At 45.1% G+C, this 19,728-nt stretch overlaps 1 protein-coding gene across 7 annotated transcripts in view; it reads left to right on the top strand.

Moving 5' to 3' along the window:
- Mta3 (metastasis associated 1 family member 3) overlaps nucleotides 1–19,728 on the top strand; it is a 118,122-nt gene that overhangs the window by 12,446 nt on the left and 85,948 nt on the right. For 6 of the 7 annotated variants that reach the window (XM_057766368.1, XM_057766323.1, XM_057766334.1 and 3 more), the window contains exon 4: nucleotides 17,696–17,822. The exons of the other annotated variant lie outside the window; for it this stretch is intronic. In XM_057766368.1, the coding sequence (XP_057622351.1) occupies nucleotides 17,696–17,822 (127 nt within the window). The remainder of the gene's footprint in view (nucleotides 1–17,695; nucleotides 17,823–19,728) is intronic. 7 annotated transcript variants of the gene reach the window in all.

The following is a 19,728-nucleotide window of genomic DNA, read 5'->3' as shown; positions in this document are numbered from 1 at the left end:
TGTAACTTGCTTTGTAGACCAGGTTGGCCTCGAACTCACAGAGATCCACCTGCCTCTGCCTCCCAAGTGCTTGGACTAAAGGCATATGCCACCACCGCCTGGCTGAGGAGGGTCTTTCAAGTGTAGACATCACCATTTGCAAATACGGATAATCTGACTTTTCCCCCCCACTTGTGCCCTTTTTATTTCTTACTGTGCTGGAGAGTGCAAGCACTGTACTGTAAAAGTATGGAGAGAGCGGACTCTCCTGACTTCAGAGCAAATGTGTTTGCCTCTTCTCTGTTGCTGTAGTGTTGGCTGTGAGTCTGTCCTGTTTTACCTTTGTCATGCTGTGTTTGCCTCTTCTCTGTTTGCTGTAGTGTTGGCTGTGAGTCTGCCCTGTCTTACCTTTGTCATATTGTGATGATATCTTTCCATTCCAAATTCCTCCAGGCTTCTTATTGTGAAATGATGTGGAACGTTGTCGAAGGCTTTTTCTGTGTATATGGAGATGGTTGTTTAATTTTTGTCCTAGATTTGATTTATGTGCTGTGCTTTACTTACTGATTTCCCTTTGGTGAAAGGGGAATTCTTGGAACAAAACTGATTGAATCTTAGTGTATAATCTCTTTAATATTTTGCTGAATTTGGTTTGAAGGCATTTTAATTCATTAATTTGCACTGTTTTCACTTGTTCTGCTTTCCTAGTGGTTTGGTATTTTATTGAGAATATCTACGTTTATCCAGGGAACGAGGCTATAACTTTTTCATTTTCTTCGTTCTTGTATCTTTCTTGGTTTGGCATGTGTAACCTTGCTTTGTGGAGTGAGATTTGTTTATCTTTCCTCTCTACTTTCAGGAATAGTTTGGGGACGGGTGTTCTTTCCCTTCCTGCTGTCATTTCTCCTCTCTCTTTGTGGTGGTTTGAATAGGTATGACCCCTGCAGACCCATATGTTTGCATGCTTGGCCCAAAGGGAGGTGTGGCCTTGTTGGAGGAAGTGTGTCTTCAAGAGGGGGGTGTGGGGGGGTTAAGGTCTTGTATATGCTCGAGCCACACCCAGTGTGACAGTTCACTTCCTGTTGCCTGTGGATCAAGATGTAGAACTCTCAGCTTTCTCCAGCACCATGTCTGCCCGCATGCCGTTCCCTGCCTTGAGGATAATAAATCAAACCTTTAAACTGTAAACCAGCTCTAATTAAATGTTTTATTTTATAAGAGCTGTTGTGGTCATAGTGCCTTGTCACAGCAATAGAAACCCTAACTAAGGACACTCTTTGTTGTCTTTTTGGGGTGGGGGTGGCTGTCTCATATCTAACTTGCTTTGTAGCTGAGGATGACCACAAAGTTCTGATCCTCCTACTTGTACCCTCAATGATGGCATGATAGGCCTGTGTAGCTTCACCTGGCGGCTTATGGTGAAGATCCAGCCCAGGCTCTGAGCATCCTAGGCAAATACTCTACCATCTAGCTCTATCCCCAGTCCCTCCACACCTCCCCGCACTCCCCATCCCAGAGCTTTGTGCCTTCTCTCTTCAGGTCTGCTAGAACAACTCAGAGTGGCTTGTCTGCTTCTGCACTTCCCTTTGTTTGGAGAGTGTTGCACTCCAGTCTCGCTGTTTGTTATGGCTGTGGCTTTTTGCAATATGTTCTTCAGACCTCGCCTTACCGTAGGAGGAGTCTCTGTCAGACAACCCTTCTGCTGACTTCGGGCTTGAGAGACCTGTGGGTTTCTCTCGCTGCTAGGACTGTGTGTGTTGTCATCAGGGCCTCCAGGCTTGGCTTGCGGTCGTGGCTTCTGGTTCCTTCCCTCTGAGCAACTGCAGTTGGAGTCGCATGTTTTCCCTCTTTGTCACTGCCACTGTGTTTCTCTGTGCCTCTCAGCTGCCTTCCCACCTATTTATTTGTTGGTTTTGAGACAGGGTTTCGCTATGTAGAATTCACAGAGGTCAGCCCGACTCTCTGTCTCCCAAATGCCGGGGTTACAGGCTGCTACCACCATGCCTGGCTCCGTATCTACTTCTGAAGACTTGTGTTTCCCAGGCTAGAGAGATGGCTCAAAGGTTCAGAGTGCTGCTGCTCTCGCGGAGAATTCAGGTTATATTTCCAGGACTCACATTGTTGCTCACAGCCATCTAACTCCAGTCCAGGGGACTCTTCTGGCTCCAGGGGCATCAGGTACACATGGTGCATGGTCATCTACTCATACACATAGGATACGTACACTAATAAAAACTCAGAAAAGACTCTCATTTCCTACCCATGCACTTTCTTCCCTTCACTGCTTCTTGTGTCAACATCACCCTTATTTTTGCCTTGTTTCACTTTGCTGAAATACGTCCTTTTCTAATTTTTTTCCATAAAAGGTGTTGATGGTAAATGTTCTAAATCTTTGCATTCCTTAAAATGTCTCTGTCCTCGAATATGTTGTTATTTGGAATCTTTATAGAATTTTGGGTTCAAAATATTTTTCTCTTAGAACTTTTTTTTTTTTAATTTTTATTTTTTATTTTCGAGACAGGGTTTCTCTGTAGTTTTTGGTGCCTGTCCTGGAACTAGCTCTTGTAGACCAGGCTGGCCTTGAACTCACAGAGATCCGCCTGCCTCTGCCTCCCGAGTGCTGGGATTAAAGGCGTGCGCCACCACCGCCCGGCCTCTTAGAACTTTAAAGAAATTTGATTGCTCTAGGGTATCCATTGTTAAGTATGGTGTCAGGCAGATCCCGCCCCCAACCCCATTTGGAGTCAGAGTCTCTCTCTATGGTAGTCCTAGCTGTCCTGGAACTCTCCATGTAGACTTGGCTAACCTCTGTCTCCTGAGTGCCAGGATTAAAGGCTGAGTCACTGCACCTAGCTCAGTAGATTATTATTCTACTGTTCTGTTTTTTCTCTTCCAGTGGTTTGTTCTTTAACATAGACATTCTGAAAAGGCACTGAATGTCTCTATGTGAGATCCACATCAGTAAGCTGCTGTGTGTCTTTGGTGATGTTTTTGTTATCTCTGGGCATTTCTTCTCAGATGCCTATTTAGAGACATCTATTCTGTGAGATGTAGTCCATTTGTTATTTTGTTGTAGTTGTTATTGTTTGGAGACAGGGTCTCATAGCATAGCCCAGGTCGACTGTCAACTCATATAGCCCATATTGGCCTCTAATTCAGCTACTGAGAACTGGGAAAAAGTGTGCCATTGTGCCTGGCTCCTTCAAGTTGATGAGAACCTGACCTTGTGAGTCCCATGTTCTCCTTTCAAATCAGTTCTAAGGCACTGTCAGGTGATGTGGTGCCTGCCTGTAGTACAGGCACTTGGGAGGTGGAGGCAGGTGGATTAGGAGTTCAGGCTAGCCTGAGGAACGTTAGACACTGTCTCAAAAAATAAAAATCCGAGATCCACCCTGTCTCATGTGAGATAGTGCTGCCCCATCCTTGAAGGCACTTCTACCCCGTCCTCTGGCACTTCTACCCCCGTCCTCGGTGGCACTTCTCAGTTCTCTCCAGACTGCTTCTGCTGCTTGGTTGAAGTTGTCATAAAATCCATTTTCTATCAAAGCATTAAAGTAATAAACTTGCATCTCTAAGGTTATTTTCCTCTTGCTGTTTTATAATGTTTTTTTTTTGTGAATGACATTTTATAATTAGCAGTTACAGTGAGTTTGTGTCTCATTAGCCAGATTATGAACAACTGTAAATATTACAAAGTTTTATTAGTTGACAAGTTAATTATGTTTTATGGTATACATTTTCTTATTGATCTGTTCTTTCGAATGTTAATGGTTTCTATTTTTCTAAACAGCAAGTACTGTGTTCCTACTTTAAAATTTATGTCACGTTGCTTATTGATCACCAAATGAAGCATTCTAGTAATTGGTTAATTCCTAAGCTTTTTTTCAAGGCTTTGTGCTGCTTTTACTTTTATAATTATGTGACATGATTTATGGGCTGGAAAACTACATGCTCACATTTTATATTTTCATGAGCAGTTGACTGAAAGCCATTTTTATAATTAGTGTAGCTAGTCTCAAGTTTTCCACAGATGATCTTTTTTGTTTTGTTCTTTTTTTGTGAGATGAGGTCTCAGTGTGTAGTTTGGAGCTCCCTGTAGAGCAGGCTGGCCTCACACTTGGAGCGTTCCTCTGGCCTCCGTCTCCGTCTCCCGATACTTGGCTTTCTTTCGTCAAAAGAAAGTCTTCTGAGGCCTGGGGCTGCAGGTGCGTTGGGAAGTGCTTGTCTGTCTTGCATGAAGCCTTGGCTTTGCTCCCCAGAACCTCAGAAACCACACTTGGGGATGCATGCCGGTCATCCCTACACCAGGTTCTGAGAGAAGAGAATAAGTTCAAGGTCATCCTCAGCCACTTAGAAAGTCTGAAGTCAACTCATGCTACAGGAGACTGTGTCTCTACAAACAAAAAAGAAAAGAACAGCAACAAAGAAAATATTTTTTTGAAGTATATAGTTGTCTTACCCACTATTGTATTGCTGTGAAGAGACACCATGATCACAGTAGCTCTTAAAAAGAAAACATTAAATCAGGGCTGGCTTACAGTTCAAAGGTTTAGTTCATTATCATCAGGTGGAGGGCGTGGCAACAAGCAGGCATTTGGTGCTGGAAAAGTAGCTGAGGCTGCATCCTGATCCATAAACAGAGGGAGGGGAGAGGGAACCTGGTCCTGACATGTTTTTTTATTTTTTTTTGAAACCTGAAAGCCCACCCCCAGTGACACACTTCCTCCAACAAGGCGACACTTCCTCATCTTTCCAGTTTGAATCCCTGATGACCAAGCATTCAAATATATGAGCCTATAGGGGCCATTCTTATCCAAACCGCCCAATAATTTTTTTCAGTAACTTTTTGTTTTTTAATGGAACCTTGCTTTGTTCTGGGCTGTCTTTGAACTGAATATCACATCCTCTCTTTATCTAGTGCTGGGATTACAAATGTTTGTCATTTCGCTTGACTACTTCAGGAAATTCTTTGTATTCCTACTGCGACTTAAAACGTTCTGCTTTGTTTTACCCTTCTGAGAGGGAGTTGAGGATGGACCCCAGGGCCTGTGCATCCTCGGTGGGTAGGTGTGTGTGTGATGTGCATATCAAGGCTGACAACTTTTGAATCTTGGTTCTCACCTTCTTCTTTGAAGCAGGGCTGCTATTGATTTCCGTTGTATTTAGCAGACCAGCTGCCCTGTGAGCTTGAGATATTCTCGTGGGTACAGTTCCCTGTATAGACTCCACGTCTGTTTTTTCCACGTGGGTCCTGGGGATTAAAATTAGGTTTTCATACCATGAAACAAGTGCTTTTGCCCACTGAGCCATCATCCTAGCCCTTAACTAACTTCTTACTCTTTCAAAGGGCTTGTCAGGGCTTTCTGCTTTCCCTCCCTATGTTGGGATTAAATCAAGTTCTCTGCACATCATACGATGTGGAAAAGCATAGCTTTTGTATCCGTTAGAGTCAGTGAGAGAAATGTCGCAGCCTGGGTTGGATTTCTCAATGGAAACCTACCGACGCCGACAGAGCAGATCCTACTTCGGCTAACCTGGGGAACCAACCTCGTGGGTGCGCGGACCCTCTGAGCTCTCTTTGGAGCTGTGCTGGCAGAGTGCCGTTCAGATGACTCAGCCATGCAGGAGGGATGGTCTTCTGAAGCTGGGAGCACAGTTTTGGATCTCCTTTCTGGAGCTGACAATGCCTGAGCCTTTTTTGGTTTGTAGGAACATAGCACAGCATAGCTTTCCCAATTTGGTTGCCAGACATGACAGTTTGGAGCCCTAGAACGTGTACGAGTCCATCTTCTTCTCCCACCCTGTGGGTAATGGAATCCGGCTCAGGTCATTGGGCTTGGCTGAAAGGACCGTTACCCACAGAGCCATCCCACTGACTTTGAACTTCTGATCCTCCTGCCCCCACCTCCAGACCACTCAGTTATAGGCTTTGTGCATGCTAGGCAGGCAGTTTAGAACTGAGTTACATCTCCAATCCTAGGGCAACTGTCTGAGATAAGGTCTCACTGTGTAGCTTTGGCTGGCCTACCTCTCCTCCTGAGTGCCGCGATTAAGGTTGTGCACTATGATGCCTGGCCAGAGGGCAGTTCTCTCTCTTGTTTGAGACAGGGTCTTTCTATGTAGTTCTGGCTGTCCTGGAACTCTTTATGTAGACCAGGCTAACCTCAAATTCAGAGAGGCTTGTCTCTGCCTTCCAAGTGTGTCTCAAGTGCTGGGAGTAAAGGTGTTCAAACACTGCCTCCTGGCAACTCTTAACAACTTTCTTTTCCTTTAACTTTTCGGTGACAGAGTAGCCCGTTGTGTGAATATAACGGTGTGTCCATTCATCTATAGATGGACTTTGCCTTTCTCTTGGGTTGAAGCAAAATTGCTTTTTGCACGATATATTTTTTACCTTTAACTCTTTGGTGTGTATTGGAGGAGGGAATGTATGTGCACACATGTGGTCAGAGGATAACTTCACATGGGTCCTCGGGATTAAACTCTGAGTACATGCTGGGACAGCAGGCACCTTTGCCTGCTAAATCATCTCAGTGACTCCATTTTGTTTTTGAGATTGGGTTTTAACTCTCTAGCCCATGCTGGCCTCAAACTCACAATTCTCCTGCCTCAGGCTTCTGAATGCTGGAATTGTAGATATGTGCACCATCTAGTTTATTTTGTAATTTTTGAAAGGCAGTGCAAACTGTTTGTGGGAGCGCTTTATCAACACAGGTTACTCCCACTGGCAGTGGAGGCAAGTTCTAAGTTCCTTCAAAACTTGACCAACATTTTGTATGGTTATTCTGTAGTTTTAGGTGTCTAAAAATATTACACGGAAGAGGCAGGGTTTCTGGTTTGGAGCGATGCCTCAGCAGTGAAGTGTGCTTGTTGTTCTAGCAGAGGCCCTTGTAGCTGAGTACAACTGTGTCCATGGTTGTGAGTGGTGCTGTATTCCCGTAAGTCATATGAACCTTGGTTCTGGGATGCAATTATTTTGGACTTCCTGCAGGCCTCCAGGTCCCTTCTCTCTGGAGCTCCGTTTCTGAGTTGTTTTACTTTTTTGGGGCACTCTGCCTACCAGGTCCTGCCTCTCTTTCCCTCCCTGTTGTTTTTAATTTTTTAATTTTATTTTATATTTATGGGTGCTCTGCCTGCATATGTTTGCACAACATGTGCATGCAGTGCCTGTGGGGACCAGAAGAGGGCATAGGAGCTACAAATGGCTGTTAATTGTGTGTGGGTGCTGGGAATGGAACCTGGTCATCTGGAAGAGCAGCCAGTGCTCTTAACCTCTGACCCCTCTCTCCGACACCACCCCCAAGACATTGAACAAGGTGTGTGGCGAGTGTCAGGTCGACCTCATTTGTTTCTGGTGTCCCAGGGATCTCCTTCCATTCATCATCATCTCATGTCAGTGGCCCAGTGCTGGAAGAAGCGATGCTTATGTCTTTGTGTTCACTAATTGTTTTGTTTCTAATAGTCAGATAGATATGATCTCTGTTACTTCCATTTGTGTAGAAGCAGAAGCAATTGCATTTTAATAATTTAAATTGATGTATGAAATGCAGTGGATGGTAAAGTGTGTAACTCAGTGGCTTTTCACAGGTGTGCCTATTAGATTACAGCCATTTGTAGCAAGCTGGAGACTTTCTTCTTTTTCTTCTCCTTCCTTCCTTCTGGATGGTAAAGTGTGTAACTCAGTGGCTTTTCACAGGTGTGCCTATTAGATTACAGCCATTTGTAGCAAGCTGGAGACTTTCTTCTTTTTCTTCTCCTTCCTTCCTTCCTTCCTTCCTTCCTTCCTTCCTTCCTTCCTTCCTTCCTTCCTTCCTTCCTTCCTTCCTTCCTTCCTTCCTTCCTTATTTGAGACAAGACCTCTCTATGTAGCCTTATCTGTCCTGGAACTCACTATGTAAGCCAGGCTGGCCTCAAACTCATGGAGATCCTCCTGCCTCTGCCCCCAGAATACTGGGGTTATAGGTGTTATAGAGTTACCATGCTCTGCAGGCTTTTGAACCTTCGTCCTTAAGGTAGCACAAGTAGGCCGGACCATGCTACTGCAGCTGGTTGTGTGAAGGCCGAGGGAACTAGCTGTCCTCAATTTGCATGGGACTAGAGGCTGCGTACATGAGGTGACTGAGATGTGGCAAACCCAGGGTTTTGTCAGCCCAGGATAGGATGCAGGCCATCCTACCGAGAGCTGTGTTCTCCCCTCAGGGAGGGCAGGGGTCAGCCTCCTACCCCTTTCCTTCCAGGCTGTGGTCCACACAGGCGTCCAGGGCACCTCCACCTTGCTTCAGCAGCTCCTCTATGTCCTAGCACTCGCTCTTCTGGGAAGTGTGTTCCAAGCTCTTTCCTGGAACCCGAAATGATAGCCACAAGAAGGCAAACTTTCCGGTATTGTTTCTTAATTTATTTTTATTTATTTATTTTTTGAGGTCAGGTAGAAGGGAGGACGTGACTTCCATGGAAACACATGGCATGGTTGATGCTTAGATTTATAACCACTCAAGTCTCTGAAGAGCTTTTCTTTTCTTTCTTTCTTTCTTTCTTTCTTTCTTTCTTTCTTTCTTTCTCTTTCTTTTTTTTTTATCAAAACAGGAAGTTTTTTTTTTTTAAAAAAATTAAAATGTGATGTTTTTGGAGAATTTCACACACGATTATACTATTTACATCATTTTTACCCCTCCCTCTCACTTACCCAACTTCCTCTCAAATTCATGACCTTTTAAAAAATTATCGTTTTTTGCACAAACACACACACACACCCTACTAAGTCCACTTTGTGTCACTCACTTGTGTACATGTGTTTAGGGCCAACTTCTTGTGACTGGGAAAATTACCAGGGGTTTTCCTTGGAAAAAGCTGTTTCTCCCTCAGCAGCCATTGATTTCCTGTAGTTCTTCATCTTGGAATGGGTCGTTCTTAAAATTTACGCCATCTGCTGGGCATAGTGGTACATGCCTTTATTTCTAGCATTTGAGAGGCAGAGGTAGGGGGATCTCTGTGAGTTTGAGGCCAGCCTGGCCTACATAGTATCAGAACAGCCAGGGCTACATAGAGAGACCCTATTTCAAAAAACAGAGCAAAACCAAAAATTTCCCCATCCACTTGTGCAGGCAGCCATATTGTTGAGCGGTCACGGGTGCAGCATCCCTGTCCCCAGAAGACACCACCTTGCAGCAGTTGTCCAGGTCCTCCGGCACTTACAGCATCCTTCTTCTGCAGTGTCCTCCGAGCTATACATCTAGGGTTGTGTTGTCCCTCCTTCTCTGTGCTGTCGATCTCTCTGGAATGGCCTCTGCCTGCTGCAAAATGAAAGTCCGCGGAGGGATGAGAGCTGCACGCAGGGGTGCAAAGATAAGGACTGAGTGTAGTTGGGAACTGTGCTATTGTAGGAAGGTGGCTCTAGCGGCTTCTCCTCCAGGGTCCATGCCCCCTCCAGCCATGGGTTCCTGACTAGGTTTACAGTACCAGGCATGAGTTTTCTCGTTCTCAGCAGGCCTGAAGTCCAATTGGACAGCTGTTGGCCACTATTGGGGATATCTTATGAGGCCAGTCATGTGGCTTGAAAGCTTTACAGCCGGGTAGGGCTGTTGGCTGCCTTTCTTTCTTGGCGGTTCGTATAGCATCTCCCAATACTATGGGAGCTAGTACCCGGGAGGAGGCATCAAAGTCAGAGCACCTATAATCCTCCAAGTCATGTGACCAGAGTGTGTGTTGTCTTCAGCCATGGGTCTGAAGATCTGGGAGGCAACCAAGGGCAATAGCAATGGCCTGTATTTGGAGGGGGCCTCTTGGACTCTGCTGAATGTCTATGGCTCCTGGGCAGTATTATCACCCTGTAATAATAAAACAATATAGTATGTACACACACGCACGTACACGCACACACACACGCTCACACACACACACGATGTAGGTATTACTAAGTATGCTTGTGAAGGAATAGGTTTTTTCAAACATCCTAGTGTTATTTATTTCTCCCCTCCTCCTGTATTACCCTCTTTCTCCCTCAGTTAAGTATACCCCTTCACATCTTAGGTTCTTTTTTAAAACATTTATTTGTTTATTTGTATGTTTGTTCATGTGTGACGCTCAGGACAGCTTTGTGGAGTTGGGTCCACATGTGGGTTTGGAAATTGTAGTCCTGACTGCCTGGAATTTACTATGACTGGTCTTGAACTCACCGACATCTTTCCTGCCTCTGTCTCTAGAGTACTGGGCTTTCTGGCATGTGGAACACAGTGTGGGGGTTTGAATAGAATGGCCCCCTTAAACTCCTGTGTTTGGGTGCTTGGCCCATAGGGAGTGGCGCTATTAGGAGATGTGGCCTTGTTGGGAGAAGTGCGTCACCGTGGGGGTGGGCTTGGAAGGACTCATATGTGCTCAAGCTACATCCAGTGTATAGACAATTCTCTGCCTGCTGCCTGTGAATCAAGGTATAGAACTCTCAGCTCCTCCAGCACCATGTCTAACTGCATGCTGCTTCCTGCCATGATGGACTAAACCTCTGAAACTGTAAGCTAGTCCCAGTTAAATGGTTTCCTTTATAAGAGTTGCCATGGTCATGGTGTCTCTTCACAGCAATAGAAGTCCTAACTAAGACATATAGCTAGACTTTTTCTTTTCTTTTTTCTTTTTGGTTTTTGTTGTGAGAAGAAATGTCCAGCTGTGCTCAGGGAAGACAGTGTTGATAGTAAATTCAGGAGTAGGATGCTCTGGGAGGACGGTGCTGGGAGGATGCTCTGGGAGGACAGTGCTGGGAGGATGCTCAGGGAGGACGGTGCTAGGAGGATGCTCCAGGAGGACAGTTCTGGGACAGGAGGACAGTTCTGGGAGGATGCTCTGGGAAGACGGTGCTGGGAGGATGCTCCGGGAGGGCGGTGTTGGGCAGATGCTCTGGGAGGATGTTCCGGGAGGATGGTGCTGGGAGGATGCTATGGGAGGACGGTGTTGGGCGGATGCTCTGGGAGGACGGTGCTGATAGCGAGTTGGGAGTTGGATGAGATGGTGGTGGTGAGCTTCTGTCATCTTGACACAAACCTACATTTATCTGAGATGAGGGAACCATAACTGAGAAAGGCCTTGATTAAATTTTGCTGACTTCACATTTTCTTGATTAATGATTGATGGGAGAAGGCCCAGCTTTCTGTAGGCAGTGCCAACCCTGGGCAGATGGTCCTGAATGGTGTAAGAAAGAGGCAGAGCCAGTCATGGAGAGCATGACTCCATGACCTCTGTTTTAGTCCCTGCCTCCAGGTCCCTGCCCTGTGTGAGTTACTTCCCTCAGTGGTGTGGTCCGACTTGAGCCTTGTAAACTGAGGTAGACGCTTTCTTCTCGAAGTTGCTGTGGTCATGGTGTTCTCTCACCGCATTAAAAACCCCAACCAAAACACTTCTAGTTCTTTTATTTTGTTTCTTAAGTTTCACAGTTTATAGCAGCGGAAAGTTGCATGGTGGCATGCTAAGTCTACAGAATTCCAGATGGACTTTGATATATGATAAGGTTGGGTAGCCTTTGCCAGATGCAGTTTTCTTTGAATAAATGTAAAACAGAAATAGCTTAAATTCTTGATGGGATCCTAGCTCGCTAGAGAACAGCTGATGAGTCATGGTCGCTCACTGTGTGAAAGGAACATTTCGGAGACAGGCTTAGGCTTCTTAAAGCTGGGGAAAAGCGTAGCTGTGCTCCAGGCGAGGGTTGTGTTTTCCTGCTTGACTTTCTGTGCATTGGCTGGTTGTTTCCCACTCCCCTTGGAGGGGTCTGTGAGGTCAGGAAAACGTTCAGAGTGGCACTAAACTGGCACCCACCTGCTTGTCAGTCCTCCCTGCATGTGCTCCAGAGTTCTGAAGAGACTGGATTGCTTGTGAGACCTTCATTCTCCCTGCTAGTGGGTTGTGTACTTGCTGTTTGTTTAAAAAAATTGCTGGCAGAACATGGTGGCGCGTGCCTTTAATCCCAGCACTTGGGAGGCAGAGGCAGGAAGATCTCTGAGTTTGAGGCCAGCCTGGTTTACAGAGTGAGTTCTAGGGTAACTAACCATGGCTACAGAGAGAAACCCTGTCTGGAAAAACAAACAAACAAACAAACAAACAAACAAGCCAAAAATTGGGGGCTGGAAAGATGGCTCTGAGGGAGGTTAAGAACACATACTGCTCTTGTAGAAGACTCACGTTGGGCAATTCGTAAACACCTGTAATTCAGCTCCAGGGGTACCTGATGCCTCTGATTTCCAGGAATACCTGCACTCACGTCCAACAAGGCCGCACCTACTCCAACAAATAGTGCCGCTCCCTACGCATTCAAATATATGAGCCTGTGGGGTCATCCTTTTTCAAACCATAGAAATCGCACTCTAATTTTTTTGAGACGGGGTCTCCCGGAAGCTGGTGCTCATGGACCGGGCTGGACTGCTTTCTGGAAAGCCGCAGGCATATGCCTGCCTGTGGTTCCAGTTTCTCTTCCTTCCCTCTTCCTTCTTTCCTTTCTTTCTATATTATACATTTAGCACACAACTTTAATATGAGGTTCAATATATCTACTTGTTTATGCTTTTGCATATAGTAACTATAAGATACCACTTCCTGGTCTGAAAGGTCATGGGGATACCTGTTTTATTTTGAATCTTAGCTCTTACGGTTAGCCTTTGTGTGTGTGTGTTTTGCTTTTCATTTTAGTGTGTAGTTTGAGGTGTGGGAGTTGCCTTGCGTAAAATCAGTGGATTGTATGTTCAGGGTCTCCGCTGTTGCTGTCCTCTGCTCTCCCATGTGTCCGCACCAATGCCTGTCCCACAGTCCATATTGCTGTAGGGTTGAGATGTACCTTAATTAAGTTCATTCTTACTCAAGATTATTTTAGCTACTCTAGGTCTATAAATGCCTGTATGATTAATCAGATCTGTGTTAATTTTAATGAAAAAGGCAGTTGGAATTCTATTAGGAATGGGGTAGATCAACCTGGGAATTTACTGCCTTTTCAAGCCGTTTTAACTCTTCCAAACAGTGAGCATGGGTTGTTTCTTAGTTGATTTGGTCTTTGGCAGTGTTGTTTTTAGGGTACAAGTGCTGACATTTGTTAAATGTATTATTATCATTGCTGTTTCTTTGTGGTTTTGAGACAGGTTCTTACCATGTACCCCAGCTAGCCTCAAAGTCATTGGGTAGTGAACTTGCATGACCTTCCTCCTGTTTGTTGTGTTGGGATTGTAGAGTATGCTTCCATGCTTCTGTGGCGGTGACTTTCCTCTTTGGTTACACTGTACTTTATAGCTCTTAGAACTTTTCAACCAGTACCATTAGTTGTATAAGAAAATAAGATTTAAGAGCTGTCAAGATTGCTCAGTGGGGAAAATACTTGCCACACAAGCAGGCGGATGACCTGAGCTTGTTCCCCAGATCCCACGGTGAAAGGAGAAAACCAGCTCTCTAAAGATGTATGCCACGTGCTCCCTGTGGCATACACTCCCATACTCTTACACACATGCTTTATTTTTTATTAAAATTATTTTATGTGTATGAGTGTTTTGCTCATGTATGCCTGGACTTGCTTGGTGCCCGTGGAGGCCAGAAGAGGGCATTACATTAGATCTGGAATTGACATTACAGATGGCTTTGAAACATCATATGGGTGCTGAGGGTCAAATCCGGGTCTTCTGGAAGAGCAGGCAGTGCTCTTAACTACTGAACCATCTTTCTAGTCCCTCAGGTACATGAAGGAAGGAAGGGAGGGAGGGAGGGAGGGAGGGAGGGAGGGAGGGAGGGAGGGAGGGAGAAAGAGAGGGAGGGAGGGAGGGAGAGAGGGAGGAAACAAGCCGAGTGTGGTGGTGCACACCTTTAATCCCAGTCAGTACTCAGGAGGCAGAAGCAGGTGGATCTCTGTGAGTTTGAGGCCAGCCTGGGTTACAAAGCGAGTTCCAGGACAGCCAAAGCTACACAGTGAGACCTTGTCTAAAAAAACAGAACCAAAAATGCCCAAACCAAAACAACAAAAAAGGGTGAGGTTTGCTGTTGTTGCTGTGATATGTATTGGTGCTTTTTGCTCTGCAGGGCACCGTTAGAGTTCAGTCAGCATATCTTCTGGAGCAACAGTTTATCAAACTCCAGTTAGGTAAAGAGCATAATTCTGTATGTGGTGTTTGCTGTGCTGATAGTGCCGATGCAGCAACAACTTTATCCATTTCCCCTGGTAGGACGGGGATGACTCCTTTAGGGCTGTGCTTCTCCTGGGTACGGCTTCAGAAAGAACATTCAAGGAAGCTTGGTTTGAGCATGGCGAGACTCCACTTTCTTTTATTCCTCTGATACTGTGTGTGTGTGTGTGTGTGTGATTGTGTGTTCCCATGACCACATCCACACGTATATGGATGTCAGAGGACAACTTGGAGAAGTTGCTCTTCTCCTTCCACTACGTGGGGCCCAGGGATTGGAACTCAGGTCGTCAGCCTTTGTGATGTGTGCCTTTATCTGCTGAGCCAACCTGCCTGCTCCTAGGTGAGGCTTTTAGAACCAGTCAGTTTTCCAGGCTTGTTTTCAATTCAGATTTTTAAAATCTGAAATTAGGGAAGATGACAGGCCCTATTGCAATTGATAAAGAGTTGTGGGAATTTTGTTTGATACAGTACCTTCTATGGTCCTGGGCCCTGAAATAAGAATAGTGACAGTTAGATTTCCTGCTGTCTGTATGGCTCCTCTGGTCTCATGATAAAGGGTTCAGTGTGAAGCCAGATGTTCCAGGTAACTTGAGAGTTGTGCTTCCTGCATGAAGAGCAGCCAGCCCTCTTCCTCTTTCCTGCAGCCTCCCTCTGAGTCGCTGCACTCCTGCTATTTCCCATAGCCACACAGTCTGCTCCAGGTGAGGCTGCAAGGGACCAGGGAGCCTCCAGAGGCATTACAGTTTTTAAAAGTTGTGTAGCTCAAATTAATCAGAATTTTGTCTGTAAATGATATTGTTGTCCCTTTTCTCTTTAAAGATGTTAAATGTAATGTTGAAAAAAGATCATGTAGCCAGCCAGGTTTGGTAGCACACACCATAATCTCAGTTCTCAGGAGAGGAAGGCCAGAGGATGGTTAGTGTGCTGGCTAGTTTTTTGTCGACTTGACACAAGCTAAAGACATTTGGGAAGGAGGACTTTCAGTTGAGAAAGTACCTCCATCAGACTGGCCTTTGGGCAAGTCTGTCAGGCATTTTCTTAATTATGATTGATGTGGGAGGGAAAAACCCTTGTAGGGGGTGCCACCACTGGGCAGATGGTCGGGGTTATAAAAGAAAGTTGTATAAGAAAGCAGGCTGTTGGGCGGTGGCGCATACCTTCAATCTCAGCACTTGGGAGGAGGCAGACACAGGCAGATCTCTGTGTGTTTGAGGTTAGCCTGGTCTGCAAGAACTAGTTCCGGGACAGGCTCCAAAGCTACAGAGAAACCCTGTCTCAAAAAAACAATAACAAAAAACACAAACAAACAAAAATCAAAAGGAAAGCAGGCTGAGCAAGCCATAAAGAGCAAGCCATAAGGAGCACCCTTCAATTTCTTCTGCTTCAGCTTCTGTCTCCAGCTTCCCGCCCTGCCCTGTCTTGAGATCCCGCCCTGACTTGCCTTATGATGCACTGTCACCTAGAAGTGTGGTGCAATAAGCCCTTTCCTCCCCTGAGCTGCCTTTGCTCAGTGCTGTCCCCGCAGTAGAAAAATACCTGAGGTGGTGAGTGTGAGGCCAGCTTGTTACCTGGCTAGCGTGCCCCAAAATCAGAACAAGAACCATGTAGAACCTTGTTGCTTCATTTTTGCTGCCAGCCTTGCTTCTCGGTGGCCAAGGCTAGGAGTCATTTCTCAGTCACTGCTCACTGAGTAGTTCCTGGAATAGCACCCGCCTCACTCCTCACAAACGCTGATTGAGTGAATGGGAAGACCTCTTTGCTCGTGCACTGGAGAACTGACTACAATTCTAGTGTTGATCATTTGCTCTCCTCTTGGGAGACATTGCACCACCATCTTAACACAAGCTCACCAGGAACGAGTAGCTTCAATTCTATTCCAGCGTCTTATGTTGCCACTTTTAAACAAATGAAGTGTGTGGAGGTGCTGGAGGTTTACTCCCTGATGGAAGGGATGGGTTTCCAGTAGCAACCCCCTTCCTGCTGCAGAGAGGAAAGACAGAAAAGATGGCTAGCTTCCTTTTTTTTCTTTCTGGGCCGTTTTTCTTTTCCCTCTGTGATGTTGGTCTTCATAGGTTTTTGTTATGGAAATAGGGTCTAGATGGGAACTCCAGCCTCCTGCCTCAGTCTCTGGTATTACAAGTATGCTTTCCTCTGCAAAAGTGATTTGGTTTATAGTATTCAGACAAGACAAAAAAGGGTGTAGGTATTATAAGTCTGATTCCTGTACACACAGGGTAGGGATGAGAACCTCCAATACTGGTTTTGTTTTTTGAGACAGTTTTCTTAGAGCCTATGATGACCTCTCTGATCCGTATTCTTTCGTCTCTGAGTGCTGGGGTTTCGGTGTACACCTCCACTTGGGGCCTATGCAGTCCTGGTACCAATCCCAGGTTTTCTTTGTGCTCAGCACTCCCAGCTCCATGCCTGGGTTTTAAAAAAATATCTTAGTGTTTTGTTTGTTTTTCATTTATTCATTTTCTGCTTCAGGCTCTAATTTCTGAGACTATTTCCTCAATTCTAATCTCTCAGTTGGTTTATTATTTATGTTATTCAATTGGAAGTTCTGCTGTGTAGTCTGTCTGTCATCTCTTCGTCCTGTCCACCCCCCCCTGTTTGTTTTGAGATAGGGTTCACTATGTAGTTATTGCTGGCCTAGAACTTGCTATATAGAACAGGTTGGCCTCAAAACTCATAGAAATCTGCCTGCCTCTGTTTCCCCAGTGCTGTGATTAAAGGCATATGCCATCACAGCTGGCTCCATTTATATTTTATTTAAATTAAGGAGTTTTGAGATCAGCCCTGACTCTGTTGCCCTCGCTAGCTCAGAACTCCCTGTCTTCCTGCCTCAGCCTCCTGAGTGTTGGGATTTCAGGCATATGCTATTGCCATTCACAGCTGAGCTCTTAGCTGCACTTTTAGCAGTCATTTACTTTTAATATTACTTATTATTTTGAAGAAATGTCTTTGTATGTATCTGTGTGCGCACATGTGTGTTTTCAGGTGTGTCCGAGGGTTGTTGGGTATCCTCTTCCATTATTCTCTGTCTGTTCCTTTAAGGCAAGGTCTCTGCTAAGCTGGGAACAGCAAACCCCAGCGGACCCCTATCTTCATTCTCCAAAGCGGGGCTACAGGTGTTTGTAAGGACATTGGCTTGTTATGCGGCCTAACCATGGTCCTTGATCGTGCAGCAAGTGCTCTTGACCACCGAGCCAGCCATCCAGACACTGTTGGCTCACTAGCTCATTCATTTGCTTATTATTTGTTTTAAGACAGGTCTCACTGTCGGGTTTGAATTAGTGATCTTCCTGCCTCAGCCTCCAAAGTGCTGGGATCTCAGGTGTATGCCACCATGTCCAGTTCTGCCATTTTAACAATGGTTTTTTTCTTCTTTCTTGGCAGCCTTGAGAGCTTGATTTTAGGGTTGGGATTGCAACGAAAAGTTTAATGTGACATTCAGAAGTGATTATTGTGAAGAAATTATCAGATGAAATATGAATTTGACCTGCCAGTTCACTCTGTTTTAATAGCCCAAGAGGCAGCATGAGTTGTAACAATGGATTCTTTGGATTTTGTTTGTGTAGAAGAAACAGAGGAAGAAACGGAAATGACGGTTGAGGCTGACTTGACTGAGAAGCAGAAGCATCAGTTGAAACATAGGGAGCTCTTTCTGTCCCGCCAGTATGAATCTCTTCCTGCAACGCATATCAGGTGAGACCTTTAGAAGTTTCCCTGACTTCCCTGAGTGCCCTGAAACACGGTGACCAACGCCCAGACCAAAGCCTTCTTGAAAGCCCTTCAAAAACTCTCTTCAAAGTCTTGCTCAGCTTGGCATCCTGCAGACTTCATATTTGGAGATGATCTTGGAATTTATGGTGTGCATTAGCATACAGAGGGCCTGCAGGTTCCACAGTGATGAGGCGTCTTCTCGTTGCCTCATCACTAACAGTTTATCTATCTGAGTGTGTTAGCATCACACACAGCAATGTCTAGTAGATACGCTTTGGGAAGTGCTTCTTTAGATCCTTGCAAATGATACAATGAGAATACAAGGCCAGAACACAAGAACACAGGATTTGGTTTGCAGACACACGACTCTAGCCCTCATAGGATGTATGGCTTTTTATTTTCTTGTGAGCATCGCTGTGATGAAAACCCAATGCTGGCATCAGCTCTGTGCATTTGCTTGGTTTAAAACTCTAACAGACGTGTTTTTGTTAGAAATTGAAGCCTCACTAGTGCTAGGCAAGTGCTCTGCAACTGAACTGGGCTCATGACCTTTGTCCTGGGCACTGGTGGGATCCAGTCCTTGCTTTATAATCTGGAGGACGCGAATAATTGTGAGATTATTTTATTTTGGATTTTATTAGTGTTTGTTTATTCTACATAATAATGGTTTTTGTTATGAAATTGTCATACATTATTTTTTACCTGTGCATTTTTATTTTTTGAGATAAGGTCTCTTATAGCCCAAACTGGTCTTAACTGCCAGATAGCGAGGCTGGCCTTCAACTCCTGATCTTCCTGCATTGACCCTTCAGGTAGTAGGGATTATAGGCATGCATCCCTGTACCCAACTGACATTTTCTTAAAGATGTACATAACTAAAAAGTCATAGGCTGTGATTATTTAGCTGGAAGAAGCTAGGATATAAAGATTCATTTGAGCTCAAGAAGTTGTGGCCAGAGTGGTGCGCATGCCTTTAATCCCAGCACTTGGGAGGCAGAGGCAGGCGGATCTCTGTGAGTTCGAGACCATCCTGGTCTACAAGAGCTAGTTCCAGGACAGGCTCCAAAACCACAGAGAAACCCTGTCTTGAAAAACCAAAAAAAAAAAAAAAAAAAAAAAAAAAAGAAGTTGTGGTCATAGATTCTTGTTAGATCTGACAAATGGTTTAAAGAATATATCCAAAACACACAGTGTATTTTTAATTTACCCTTCTGATAGCTTGGAATCTGTTTACAAGTAATGTTGGTTTTCTTTAACAGATTGCTTGGAATGGAAAAATGGTGTTTTTCATCTTCCATAAGGCCTGAGAGAGTGTATTGGAATATAATTATCAAGACACTTATGCAAGGGCTTTACCTAGTGACGATGCTTTGAATTATGTCGAAGAGACATTTATGCCTTTTTCCTGTGTGTTTTCTGGGTTGAGAGAAAGGAGAGCGAAGTCGTGCTTTCTCCTCTATGGCCCCCTTTTGCAAATGCTTGAAGGCAGTTGAAGCAGTCTCTAGCAAGACACAGAGCCTGGCTGAGCAGCCCACATGCTGATTTAGAACAAGGGCTCGGGAAAGTGGTCTTGACATTTTCCTGGTGTTGAAATCCTGCCCTACCTGCTTCTGCTTTAAAAGGAGAAAATTGCTGAAGCCCCATTGTTCTTTGGCAGCTATACGGGCAATTTGGTGAATACTGACTTTTTGTTCTCAGAGACACCATCAAGTGCCCAGAATTTCCTCCCTACTGAATGGAATGTGGGGAAAGCCTGACTGTGGTGTTCTCGAGCCCTCGAGTAGGTGAACTTTAGTGCTCACTTGCTGTAAGCCTCCGTGTGTGGCTCAGAAGCAACGCTTTGTTCCCTCTCAACTCCAGCAGAAATGAGAAAGACAGCAAGACCTGG

This window comes from Chionomys nivalis, chromosome 1, assembly GCF_950005125.1.
Source record: "Chionomys nivalis chromosome 1, mChiNiv1.1, whole genome shotgun sequence".
NCBI lineage: Eukaryota > Metazoa > Chordata > Mammalia > Rodentia > Cricetidae > Chionomys > Chionomys nivalis.
The sequence above is the reverse complement of the archived record's forward strand: the minus strand, read 5'-3'. Positions and strand labels throughout refer to the sequence as shown.